General features: G+C 45.3%; 1 protein-coding gene across 3 annotated transcripts in view; it reads left to right on the forward strand.

Annotated features, from left to right (window-relative positions):
* Window positions 1-12393, forward strand: part of LOC133006852 (plexin-B2-like) — a 96281-nt gene extending 83888 nt beyond the window's left edge. For all 3 annotated transcript variants that reach the window (XM_061075693.1, XM_061075694.1, XM_061075695.1), the window contains 25 exons: window positions 125-273; window positions 979-1114; window positions 3584-3720; window positions 3805-3987; window positions 4138-4246; window positions 4579-4788; window positions 4864-4947; window positions 5064-5159; window positions 5444-5580; window positions 5691-5791; window positions 5898-6127; window positions 6214-6395; window positions 6614-6680; window positions 7190-7336; window positions 7427-7504; window positions 7752-7830; window positions 7955-8055; window positions 8639-8720; window positions 8872-9023; window positions 9111-9271; window positions 9946-10093; window positions 10275-10339; window positions 10640-10715; window positions 10839-10913; window positions 11023-12393. In XM_061075693.1, the coding sequence (XP_060931676.1) occupies window positions 125-273; window positions 979-1114; window positions 3584-3720; window positions 3805-3987; window positions 4138-4246; window positions 4579-4788; window positions 4864-4947; window positions 5064-5159; window positions 5444-5580; window positions 5691-5791; window positions 5898-6127; window positions 6214-6395; window positions 6614-6680; window positions 7190-7336; window positions 7427-7504; window positions 7752-7830; window positions 7955-8055; window positions 8639-8720; window positions 8872-9023; window positions 9111-9271; window positions 9946-10093; window positions 10275-10339; window positions 10640-10715; window positions 10839-10913; window positions 11023-11127 (3090 nt within the window). In that variant the 3' untranslated portion in view covers window positions 11128-12393. The remainder of the gene's footprint in view (window positions 1-124; window positions 274-978; window positions 1115-3583; window positions 3721-3804; window positions 3988-4137; window positions 4247-4578; window positions 4789-4863; window positions 4948-5063; window positions 5160-5443; window positions 5581-5690; window positions 5792-5897; window positions 6128-6213; window positions 6396-6613; window positions 6681-7189; window positions 7337-7426; window positions 7505-7751; window positions 7831-7954; window positions 8056-8638; window positions 8721-8871; window positions 9024-9110; window positions 9272-9945; window positions 10094-10274; window positions 10340-10639; window positions 10716-10838; window positions 10914-11022) is intronic.
* Window positions 12394-13739: the final 1346 nt, after the last annotated feature.

A 13739-nucleotide genomic window follows, 5' to 3' on the forward strand; every position in this document is an offset into this window, starting at 1 on the left:
ATAAATCCAATGTAAATCGAGGCCTTGGGATGAAAGAGGCATCATGGAAACAGTCGAGGAAAAGAAAAAAACCAGGAAAGAGAACTACGAGAAAGTTTGATGCACTGACTCTTCTCCTCCTCAGATCATCCCTCGCTTCGGGCCTCTCAACGGTCGCATTTCCGTCACAATAAAGGGATCCAACATGGGGATAAAGAAGGAGGACATCAGGAAGATCACGGTGGCCGGAGTGGACTGTGTCCACCAGGAGGAGCGATACTCCGTCTCCACCAGGTAACAGCGTTAACGTGCACGTGAAGATCTTCAATGTTTACATGTAACAGATGTTTTAAAGCCTCGGCCACTTGTTAAGAAGCAGTTTGATCTGAATCACTGAACCTGAAAAGCAGTTTAAAGACCAGAATCTTCTCAGGTTTTATATTTTGATGTTTCATTCATGTAAACTGTTCTAGGAGGATTTATGAGACGTAGTTTGGCAGAAAGTGTGTTTGTGTTTTATGGAACAGAAATTATGCTTCAGGGACAATAAAACAAGTAAAGAAAAACAGGTTTAACCACCTTGGATTGAAAACACAACACGTCCACGGCCTCGGAGGACGATGGCGTTAATGTGGTTAAAAGTTCCAGAAAACACGCGTCAGTGGATACTATGTCGAGATTCTTAGTTTGTTGTTGAACCTGCTTAAAGCTCCTGCAGCAATTTAACTATCAATAAATCAATTAGAGTCATTTGCTTTTCATAAAAAAGTTTCCAGCTTCTCGAATGTGTTTTGTTTTCTTCTGGTTTCCATCGTCTTCTCACTGTGAACTGAATATCTTTGGATTCTTGACATTTGAAGACTCCTGCGATGTTCATTTCTTCCCATTTTATACTGAATCATCAATTATTCAAGAAATAAAACATCAGTTGCAGCTGAACCTGGAAGCCATTGTTATGTTTGAATGTTTCCTCTCCCCCCCCCCCCCCCCCCCCCGCAGTGTGGTGTGTGAGATCGGCCCGGCGAAGCGAGCCCCCCCGTCCGACGTCCCGTTTGTCCCGACCACCGAGGGAGCGGTGGAGATCGAGGTGGAGGGAGGGAGGAAAGGGACGTCTAAGGTCATCTTCACCTACCGGGTGCGTCTGAACACATGTTTAACAGTAACACACACAACATAAACATCTGCTTTCACCTTCGCCGCCACCATTTCGTCAGAAGTTACAGTTGAATTATTGTTTTTTCAATAAAAGAATCTGGGTTCAGGAGCTGGAATCTGTTAAAATAGATTAAACGTGTTGTTGTGAAACCTGCCGACTCCGAGTACACAGCTCATGGTAGTCTCACAGGAGACTCACAACGCTGACACTTCAAACCCACCAGAACAAATCCCCGCAGCAGTAAAAGGTTTGGAACAAAGTGAAGTCACGCAGCTTTTTTCTCTGGCGCCGGCTGCAGGAAAAATCTGCTCCCCGAAGAGGCAGCGAGGCATAAAAATATCCCCCACATTCAAATTCACAGCTGCATGAAACTGTGCTCAACCTGCAGCCGCTTCCTCCTGCTCAGGACAAACAGAAACAAGCACCGTCAACAAATAACTCTGAGCCGCTGTTGTTTCCTTCCTGGAACACGGCTCAGGTGTTTACAGATGAGAGTCGAACACGCTTCTCGCTGCAGAGCTGACAAACGAATAATTAAAGCAAACTGCAGACGGATCAGCTTCTGCAGCTTCACCCGTTCACTCTGCGTCTTGGATTTGAGCTTCTCCGTTTGTTTGTTTCAAGAAATGTGGATTTAAAGATTAATTTTCTGACATTTCAGCCCAAACGATGAATCAGTGACTTAAGAAATAGGAATTATTGTATTTATCAACCTCTGCCCTTTGTTTATTAATGTTTAAAAGATTTGAAAACTTCTATAATCTGTCCAGTAGATTCGTCTACAATGAAATGCAATCGGGAAACTGGGACAGTCACTAAAAAGTGACTTATTTAAGCAGTAAGAGGATTAACTTGTTATTTTGGGTCTTTGCCAAAAGTCTGAAAACATCAGCCACACGTCTGAGGTCTTTTGGCTTCAGGGAGGAAGAGGACATGTGTCGTCCATCTTTATTTACACAAACACAAACTAACACAACGAGCAAACATGACGAAGGATGAGAAACGACTCATTGAACCGTAAGACTAAAACAATGAGCTGAAAGAGGCTAAAACGCTCTGTGTCTCTGAGCCTGTGATAAAGTTATTGATCAGTTCAGCAACTGATGAAAGTTTTGTTGTTTTTCTTTCCCTCCTGCAAAGAGATGGATGCTCTCATATTTCCGCTCGTCGTTTTATCTGATCCTGAATCTCTGGGTTTCATTATTGTTTTTTCTTCCCACCGGAGCCGAGAGATATCGAAGCGTCTGTTCTTCCTTTGACTCTCAGACCAGATCTCAGTAGCCGCTGCCTCCTCCTGCGCCGCGGCTCTGTTTGTGTGTATCGTGCAGTCTAGGCCGAGCTGTGATGAGCTGTCGTCTCTCCAGGGATTTTGATTCCTTCTGTTTGTGGCTCGAGAACAAATCTGAAACCGCAACAACCCCAACACCTGTGTTCATCCCAGCAGCTGCAGAAACACTTTGGATTCACACCTTCTCTGATGTTCTCATTCTTTATTCCTTCACCTCTCCTCCAAAACAACCACGAGGACGTTCCCCCCCGCTCGCTCCTCACAGATTGACTTCTTACATTTCATCCTCCAGCGACACTGAGAGTTAATCTCCCGACTCGTTTTGTTTGTCGTCGTGTCGGCGCCGTGCAGAACGATCCAGAGCAAACGGGAAACGACCAGCTGGTGTGTGTCTGCAGCTGCCGTCTCTATCAATATTCTACAAACACACGAGTTGATGAAACCCCCCGCCCCCCCGCGGTGACGTTCCACTTCTCCCTGTCGCACCTCGCTGACTTCTGCAGCTTTGTGAAATTTTAAATATATTTTAGATTTGGTGTGATCAAAGCCTCGGCACCGTCTGGAACACAACAAACTTGTCCTGGTTACATTCTTCTGTTTGTGTTTGTCTCTTTGGTTCGATGGATCCTGTTGTTTTTTTGTTCTTGTGATTATTTTCATGCCAAAGCTTTGCAGCATGTTCACGGTTTCCTCCGAAGAAATAACTGGGGGACAAAAAAACTCTCACCGGTTCTAATTGAGGAAATAAAAAGTATTTGTCAAGTTGAGATTCTGGTAGAAGTTACTGTAAAAACCTGTTCACCATTTATCTTCAAGCAATCTAAGGAAAAAATGAATTAATTAATTTAATGCAGATCTCCATCCACTGCTGTGATGAGTATATTAGATGGACACTTGGTGGCGCTCTTCTTCCAGTCACTTGTTATTAAACCACTTGAAGGGGCAGGAAACAGGAAGATATGACATCTATTCTTGTTTCTTATAATGTGAAATAGTGAAAGTTTCCTAAACTGATAAATTATTTATTCATCTCCTCAGGTGAAGTTTAAGTCATTTGCTATATAGCTGTTTAATCCTCCTCCTCTTCCTCTTTCTCCTCCTCCTCCTCTTCATCAGCCTCTTAAGTACAAACTTTCTAACTTGGTATATTTTCTGTCCAGGATCCTAAACCTTTAACCGTTGAGCCGGTGAAGGGTCCAGCAGCCGGAGGAACCGTGATCACCATCAAGGGAACCGACCTGAACACGGCGAGTAAAGACGACATCGCCGTCACTGTGGGAGGAGTTCCCTGTGAAATGTGAGTTACACCTGATCATGTGTGTGTTTGTTCTTCGTCTTCCTGACGGATGTTAACGGTCTGTGTCCTCCTGCGTCTCTGCAGTCTTTCCTTCGGCGAAGTCATCACCTGTAAGACGGGAAAGTACCGGGGACAGAAGGTTCCCTCCGACGAGTTAACGGTGACGGTGAAATACGGAAGAAACACGACCAAGGACGTCCTGGTCAAGTACATTTACTCTGACAACCCCAAGATCACAGACTATAACCCCAAAGAAAGCTTCCTATGGTGAGTGTGGTTTTAATTCAGCCACTCACACTTTAGATTTTTATTTTCTTAATTCCACACTGATCACTGAAATACACAAAATTACAGTACACAGTTCAAAAGTCTAAATATGGAGTGTGTGTGTATCTGTGTGTGTGTGTGTGTGTGTAGTGGTGGTCGGAGGATCGTGGTCGTGGGAAATGGTTTTGACTTGATCCAAAGAGCCGCGATCAAAGTTGCCTCTACTGACGAGTTCTCACAGGCTGCCGCTCGGGAAGAGGTAAGTTTCTGTGTGTGTGTCTGTGCGTGTGCAGAAAGTTGTGTTGCTGCAGTGGCAGATTGATGGAGTTTTCTTCTTCGGTGCTTTCAAAGTGCTCCTTCATTTCCTCTATTTTCCAGCTTCATTTCTCTGCAGAAAGTTAGTTTTCATTTATCGCTCCTACAGATCGATTCTTCTCCTCCACTCCTCAGCTCCAGTTTTTCTCTCTCTCCAGTCTTTCTCTTCCTCCAGTGTTTATGTGACTGTGTTGTCCTCAGCTGTCTCACACACGGACACTCAGACCTGGTGACACCACCTCAGGTTAAATCCTCTCGTCTCCGTGTCTCCATCAGTTTGTCCAGGAGTTCCTGAGTAAGAACGACACCGTCCTGCAGTTCCTCTCTCCGAAGGTGAACAGCTCGCTGGACACGCAGGTGCTCAGGACCTCGCTGCAGCTGGACAACATGACGGAGGACCTGAAGAACTTCGTCTACCACCCCAACCCCAGCTTCAACGGCCTCGTCAAGAACGTCATCACGGAGACCAGCATCATCATCGTGACTGTGAGTTTTTTACATTTTAAATCGAAACATCCCTCCTCGTGTCTGGGTCTGAATCCATCCCTCTCTGTTTCTCAGGGTCGAGGCTTCTCCAAGGCGATGAGCGCCAAAGAGGCTCAGGCGTTTGTTGGAGACGCCTCCTGTCACGTTAACATCCTGCAGGTAAACGCGGAGCAGAGAAGTGAAGCTCCAGATGTTTATCACGCTTTCCGTATGACTTGTGAAGGACCACCTCTTCCTTCAGCGTCTCATTCCCTCTCTCTGTCGACTCTGAACAGGACGACAAGTTGATCCTGGAGGCGCCGTCCACGCAGCCCAATGCCCGATCCAAACGCCACCGCAGGGACACGACCAACGACCTGCTAGAGCTTGTGGTAAAAATACAAACCATCACGTCACAGGGGGGGGGGGGGGGGGGGAGTGTCTGCTGAGCCCCTCTGTTATTTAACTCCGTCATTCGAGACTTAAATGTCAGGTTATTTACAGGATTCAAACTCAAAGACTAAAGAGAAAGTCAGACGCCTCCCTGTGTTTTTAAAGTTTCCTTCAGACTCAAAGTGACTCAAACTTCTACCAAATAATTTAACATACTTTGAATATTTTATAAATGGTGTTGAACTCTTGAACTTCCTCACATGTTCGGTCTCCGTCTATTCAGGTGAAGTTCGGTCACGGCGAGTGGCTCGTGGGTTCCGTGTACTACGCCAGGAAAGACGACATTCCTCTGGCTATAATCATCCCGGCCGTCATCCTGCCCATGCTCCTCTTCATCGCCGTGTCCGTCTACTGCTACAGGTCTGATCAGCAAAAGATATTTAAGATACCGGCACAGAGAGACCAGTTTTATATATCATAGATATGTTTCAAACCCTTCTTCTGTCTGTGTGTGTCTGTGTGTGTCACAGGAGGAAGAGTCGGCAGGCGGAGCGGGAATACGAGAAGGTCAAACACCAGCTGGAGAATCTGGAGGAGAGTGTCCGAGATCGCTGCAAGAAAGAGTTCACGGGTACGCTCACCTGAACGTCACATGACCGCACGCTGAGAAGTCACACGACTGAATCTGGAGAATATGGTGTAAAGATGGTGATGAGATGTTTGTGTGTCTCCCTCAGACCTGATGATTGAGATGGAGGACCACACCAGCGAGCTGAGCGAGGCCCGGATCCCCTTCCTCGACTACAAGACCTACACCGACCGGAACTTCTTCCTGCCGTCGAAGGACGGAGTCAACGACGCCATGATCACAGGACAGATCCAGATCCCAGAAGCCCGCAAGGCCATCGTGGCTCAGGCGCTGACCCAGTTCTCCCACCTGCTGAACAGCAAAACCTTCCTCATCAACGTGAGTTTCAACCTCGAAGAATTTTTTAATCATGGTCCTCATCAAATTTGCCGTTTTTGAAATCCCCTGGTTCTCTGCGGCTCCAGTTCATCCACACGCTGGAGAGTCGGCCGGACTTCAACGCTCGGTCCCGTGGTTATTTCGCCTCCCTCCTGACGGTGGCGCTGCACGGCAAACTGGAGTATTACACCGAAATCATGAGGACGCTGCTGCTGGAGCTGATGGACGAGCACGTGCAGAGCAAACACCCAAAACTGATGCTCCGCAGGTGAGGGGGGGGGGGGACTCACACATTATTATTTCTCTCTATAATTATTTTCTTTACACACACATGCCTATTTATGTACCGTTTATGATTGTGAAATGTTCACAATCACAAAATATAAGAAGAAGAGGAAGAAATTATGTGTACAGTTCTAATGTTTGGTGTGTGTGTGTGTCCTTGTGTGTCTTTGTGTGTCTGTTTGTGTGTGTGTCTGTGTGCAGGTCGGAGACGGTGGTGGAGAGGATGCTGTGTAACTGGATGTCCATCTGTCTCTATCAGTTCCTCAGGGTAACACAAAGTCTTTCACTTATTCTACGTGGTTTCCATTTGTTTTCACTTTCTTTTCTCTTCCATCTGTTTCTCTTCCTGCTCCTCCTCCTCCTCTTACTCCTCCTCCTCCCCTCCTCCTCCTCCTGTTCCTTCACTTATAATTGCCTGGAGAAAACTCTGAAACTCGCTCAGTGAACCTATTATTTCTGTTTAGCTTTGTGTGTTTTGTTTATTTGAGAATTTGAAAGTGAAGACAGCAGCGGATGTTTCTCTGATTTAACTTTGTCACACACTGAGTTGTGTTGTTCTCACACTTCAGCTTCACATTTCTGCTGTTGTTGTTGTTCTGGTTGTGATCAGCAGAAGCCCGACAGCTTCTGAAAGTTCAGCTGTAGGAAACTAAAACTCTGTAAAACTTAGAAAACAAGGAGGCGATTACGATTGTTTTGTTTGATATGAGGACAACGACACTTTAGATCATCTTTACACTCTTTTTATAGCGGCTGTGTGTGTGTGTGTGTGGGTAGGACACGGCAGGAGAACCTCTGTACAAACTGTTCAAGGCGTTGAAGCACCAGGTGGAGAAAGGACCTGTGGACGCCAAGATGAAGAAAGCCAAGTACACGCTGAACGACACGGGGCTGCTGGGAGACGACGTGGAGTACTCTGTGCTGGTGAGTGTGTGTGCGTGTGTTTGTGTGTGTGTGTGTGTGTGTGTGCTGAGGATCAGTGTGTGATTGACGTGTGTGTGTGTGTGGTGTCAGACTCTACAGGTGCTGGTGCACGGGGAGGGACCAGACGTAACTCCAGTGAAGGTGTTGAGCTGTGACAGCATCACACAGGTTCGTTTCTTGTTGAACTCAGGAGACAAATTCACTTTGTTTTTAATAATATCAGAGTTTTTGTGGCGTATATGATATTTTTTTAGATCCAGATTTCACCAAACAGTTGAGAAACAAGGACAAAGTTACACAAAACATTAAAATGTGTCTGAATCAGGTGTAAAACTCCATGTGAAGTATTAACGGGAGTGAAATATCATGTTATCATACATTTAATAAATTAAAATCTGCATGTTCTGCCCTGCAGGTGAAAGAGAAGATCATCGATCAGGTTTACAGGAACCTTCCGTACTCACAGAGACCGAAGGTGGAGAGTGTCGCTCTGGGTAAGAAACATCTTTGTATTTAGTTTTTCTGAACTTTTTGTCATGTTTTCTTCCTCTTCCTCTTTCTCTTCCTCTTCCTCTCGTCACATAAAACTCACCCATTAATTTCCCCGTGTGTACACAGAGTGGCGCCCCGGCTCCACGGGTCAGATCCTGTCCGACCTGGACCTGACCTCTCAGAAAGAAGGACGCTGGAAGAAGCTCAACACTCTGGCTCATTACAACGTGAGCAGGACGCTTTTCTTCCTCTGCTCTCTCTCTGCGTTCACTCAGATTCACGTCACGCCTCCTCTCCGCTTCCCCTTCAGCCGTCCTTCCCTCTCCTCAGTCCATTAGAAACCAGATCCTGTCGTTCCCCAGCGGGTAGAACTCAGAACTGCAGAAGGATGAGTTTAATTACGAGCAGCGAGGGGAATATTGAATTCCCCCGTCTCCTCCTGTAATGATAATCCCGTCTGAATGGAGCGTAATTAACTTCCCTTTATTTCTCAAAGCTTTATTCACTAATTGTTGAGAGGAACTGTCGTCGGTGCAGTGGAGCGATATCTGAGAATATACAGCTTTGAGAGTAAAGTTCAACTCTACTGCAGCTTTTATTTGAGATTTTAAGATTTACAGTTTATTTTATTATAAACAGGAATAAAACAGCACAGAGACTTTCTTTTCATTCTGCAGGAAAACCAACAGAAAGTCAAACTCCTGTAGTTTCTCCTCTCGGACGATTAGAGGAAGGAATCTGCTCCGAGGCAGAAACACTGAGAACCAGTCCATCACATCTATTGACTCGTCTTTTCCACTTGTCTTTCAGGTTCGTGATAACGCCACATTGGTTCTGTCCAGAGTTCTACACACACAGGCGTTCCATCAGCACCAAGACAGTCAGGAAGAGAGTATGTACACACACACACACACACACAGACACACACAATCCTGAGGAAAACTCTTCTGAAACTGAGATTAACTCATGAACTCGGCTGACGATGTCGTTGGAAACTTGGATCATCGATTCTCTAAACGCTCTCGTCTCTTTGTGTCTGACAGAAAACGCTCTGCTGGAGGACGACAACACTTTCCACCTGGTGCGGCCGGCGGACGAGCTAGACGAGGGGAAGTCCAAGAGAGGCAGCATGAAGGACAAGGCCATGACCAAGGCCATCACTGAGATCTACCTGACCAGGCTGCTGTCCGTCAAGGTAACTGAGTACTTTCACTCACACTCTGTACATTATATGTAGTACTCAGTACTTACATTTTTCTGGTTCTTTCTTTCCGTGTCTCAGGGGACGCTGCAGCAGTTCGTGGACGACTTCTTCCGCAGCGTGTTGTGCTCGGGCTCCGTCGTCCCTCCGGCCGTCAAGTACTTCTTTGACTTCCTGGACGAGCAGGCGCTGAGACACGACAACGTGGACGAGGAGACGCTGCACATCTGGAAGACCAACAGGTAGAAATATAAAAAATGATCCTGTAAAACGACGACTCTGATTGGTTGTGACTCGACATGTGTGAGCTTCTCTTCAAAGCTTCTGTGAATCTCAGCTGGAGACGAAAAGTCACTAAGAGAAATCATTAAAGCGTGTGTGTGTGTCTGGGGGGGGGCACCTCATCAGCTGAGCTAATTATCTTCTTGTTATCGCTAAACCAGGCAGTCGACCACATGGAAGTGTGAGCTTTAATTGGCAGGTTGTTATCAGGACGGATGAATGATGAAGAGGAGGAGGAGGAAGAAGAAAAGAGGAAATGGAGACAGATTGAGCAGCAACGCTTTTTATTCAACGTGTCTATTTTCAAACTGGCCAAGAACTGGGCCTGTCAATCATCATGAAGACACTCCCACATAAACAAGTCGGACGATGAAATATTCATCACAAGTGAATTATTAACGAGGGTTATGGAGGTGGAGGGAGGAGGAGGAGGAGGAGGAGGAGGAAGAAGAGTGACAGCAAAATCACAAACTGACCAGAAATGAGTGTTTATAAATACATACTCTGATGCTTTGTGAATTAATAAAATGTATTATTGGATCATTCAGGAAACTCTTGTGTGACTCTTAAGTTTGATGTGAAGAACCCAGCATGGTGTTACAGTCCTGACTCCGGTGTGTGTGTGTGTCCTCAGCCTGCCGATGCGTTACTGGGTGACCATCCTGAAGAACCCCCACTACATCTTCGACGTGCACGTGACGGAGGTGGTGGACGCTTCGCTGCACGTCATCTCCCAGACGTTCATCGATGCCTGCACCAAGACGGAGCACAAACTCAGCAGAGTCAGTTCTCACACAAACGCACACAGACACACACACACACACACACACACACACACACACACAAACACACACACACACACACACACACACACACACACACACACACACACACACACACACACACACACACAGACACACACAGACACACACAAACACACTAACTCTCTCTCCCTGTCTGCAGGAGTCTCCCAGCAACAAGCTGCTCTATGCAAAAGAGATTTCCACGTACAAGAAGATGGTGGATGAGTGAGTTTATTTAAATAAGTTTATTTATTAGAACTTTGGAAAAACTGGTAAATAAGTACAAATAAAACGTGAATGTTAGAACGATTTAGTAAATTTAAATGAATACAGATATAATTTATCAAATAAAAGATGATCTTCAGTGTTTCTGCTGGTTCTGGAAGTCATGAAGGTTTTCAACGCTTCACTGACACGTTCTCATTAATCATCAATCTGAAGACATTTGTATTAAAACTGTTTATTAATCTGTTTTTATTGATTTGCTGTCATAAAGTGATGATTTGTGTGTGTTTTCTCCTGTAGTTACTATAAAGGCATCAGACAGATGGTTCCCGTCAGTGACCAGGACATGAACACACACCTCGCTGAGGTGTCCAGGGTACGAGCCACCGTGTGTGTCTTTGTGTGTGTGTGTCTGTGTGTCTGTGTGTGTGTGTGTGTGTGTGTGTGTGTTCGAGGACTTTAAGAGTTTTAACATTGAACCTTTGTTTCCTCTTGGTAGGAACACACAGAGAAGCTGAACCCCCAGTTGGCCTTACACGAGCTGTACCAGTACGCCAGCAAGTACTACGACGTGGTGAGGAACCAGTTTGGATCAGATCCCACACCGATGTTCTAGACATGTTTTTATTACAGTAACAGAATCCAACAGTCTTAATAAATTAAAATTAATGTTTCTTTTTCAGATCATCCAATCGTTGGACGAGGACCCGGCCGCTCAGAATAAGCAGCTCACGCTCCGCCTCCAGCAGATCGCTGCCGCCCTGGAGAACAAGGTCACTGACCTCTGACCTCTGACCTGGAAAAGGGGTCGGGGCGAGGAGCCAGTGGCTTGTGACGCACAGGATGTTGTTTTCCATTTAAAGACTCAAAAGAGGAGGAGCTCACAGACTTGTGTGAGGACTGCAGGGGGAGGGGCTAGTGCCGCCGCAGGAAGCTGCGGACCATATAAGTACTAAAGGGGAGGAGTTCTGGGATCCAGGCATGGATACGTGGGACTAATTAAGTGTTGAAATGAGACGGAGGATTTGATTGGGCGTCCTTCAACTTGGCATCCCTGAAAGAGCACCGGGGGGGGATGCAAAATGGCGACGGCGACACGGCCTCAGACGGCGCTCTTTGAAATCAAAGGGTTATTTTTATAATGGAAGCCGGGACTGATCTGTGATCTGCAGACCTGGCAACCCAACGTCTGTGTTTGGCTTCTCTACACTTTACTTTATAAAGACTCAAGAAGAAGAAGAAGACGATGAAGATTTTTAAGAGGGACGAAGACTTGAAGTGAAGAAGAGAAACGAGTGTTCACTCCCTCGTGGACGTTTCTCAGCCGCCGGACGCTTTGTGACCATTTGTCCATCTGTAGACTTTGAGTTGAATTTGCCTCTAACGGCTGATCTGAGGTCAGTTTGTCTGTTTCCGTTCAACAGGGAGGAGCCTTCATCCAAAACGTGTGAAAACACTCAACTAAAAAAAATCGATCAATGAAAACCCACTACGGTACATACCACTGGCCAATCAGGGCTCTTGGTCTGGTCCTTGCGGCACCAGAGGAAATTCAGGGTACGATGAGTAAAGTTAAACCACAAACCAGTAACAGGCTAAATCCCACTATACTAGTTTCTACGCTCACGATCCAGTGGAGTATTATTCTTTGTGTGTGAGGCTCTGAGCAGAAGCTTTTCATTTGCTTACATGACATGAAATTCTTCATTTTAATGGACTGACACGTGCCACTTAGTTTTTATTGAGTTAATCAGGTTGCTTTGTGATGTCATATCCTGTTTGAGTGAGCGACCAGCTTGTTTTTACTACCTGTGAAGAATCACGGCTGCCTAATCATGTGGTCTGCACAGCCCGACCCTTTAAGTGACTTTCAATTTGTTTTTTACAGTGTATGATTTTATTTCTTTTGTAAAAACACACTTCATAGATATTTGCTGCGTTTTAATTTTTTGTTTTTGTTTTTCTGCACATGAGAGGAAGTGATTTAAGTGTCTTCTGAAGACCGGCTGCGTACGAATTGTTCAAATAATGCTGAAAATAAATCCAGAATCAAGGTGACGTGTTGAAATCTATTCAATCCAGTTATTATAGGACTGAACTGCAAGAAATACTTTTACTGAGAGAGTTTGACTTTACTCAATTTACATTCCCAGTCAGTGCATTTGTTTTAAAGCGTCTTTATCACATCTGAGTTTTAAAAATTCATGAAACAGACATTTTGGATTGGAAATTGATGCTAAAGTGAAAAACTGTTCAATGATGTTCATGTTTGTTTGGATTAGGACAGAAATGCACATATTTCACTGCTTCATGTGATCACTTGTTTTATCTGCACAGGATCATGCTCCTTATTCTGTCTGTTAAATGTCTCATAATGTACAAGGTGGACATGTGAATGGATCCCCCCCCAACCCCCGCGCTCTGGAGCCAGGTCTCAGAAAGTCTGCGACAGTCTTCGGGTCTAAGCTCCGTTCAAGCTCTGAAGTTTAATTGAACTCATATATCTTCTAAACATTATTAATCGGCGCCATTGAAACGTCATATATTTGCGTTCTTCTTTTCCTCCAGACGACGTGTTTGATGTGGAGCTTGAGTTCGTATCAAAGATTTAATACATCGTCGGATGCTAAACCTCATGCCTGCTCTTCTCAAAGTGATTTGTTGGTTTGATTTCAGGTGAAAACTGGAATCATCGATTCCTCTGAGTTTTCAAGTCTTTAGATTCTCAAGCAATACGAGCGTCAGGCCGGTTCTGTGTCTTTAGTCCTCCTGCTGTGAACGGACACTCGGTCTAGACCAGACTTTCACCACATGTCCTCCACGTGCACAGACTGAAATGAATCCATCCTTTTACTCAAGACACTTTTCATCAGCTTCCTTCTGAGCATTAGTCTCAGAAACGTGCTCATGAAAACCTGCTTGGTGCCAAATAACTTCACGAAACTGTGTGTGTGTGTGTTGTACTGTGAGAAATCTCCACGGTTTGGACTGTGGTCAGAGTTTGATGAGAGAAACAAGGGTAACAGAAGAATTGTGTATTAAATTCTCTGGTGGAACTTTTTCGAACGATGTTTCCATGTTCAGATGCGGCAGCTTTTCAACGTAAACTGCCACGTTTGTCTGTGATGTTTTAGATCTTTACCTGAATCTGAAAACTGACCTGAGAGCACAAGCAGTCTCTTTATATGGATAAAGTGTGTGAACTGTGAAAGACGTCAGATTCGTGTTGAGAAACAATAACTTCCTGTGTGTGTCTGTGTCTCTTCGGGCTTCTTTCTGCCTTCTTTCAGCCACCAGCCACGTGCCTTAAAGAGTCGAGCTGAAAGTAGATCCGCGAGGAAAAGCCAAAAAGAGCGTCGAAGCACATAGAGTAGGTTCACTGCATGTGTGTGGTTCTCAA

This window comes from Limanda limanda, chromosome 1 (assembly GCF_963576545.1).
Source record: "Limanda limanda chromosome 1, fLimLim1.1, whole genome shotgun sequence".
In the NCBI taxonomy this organism is placed as follows: domain Eukaryota; kingdom Metazoa; phylum Chordata; class Actinopteri; order Pleuronectiformes; family Pleuronectidae; genus Limanda; species Limanda limanda.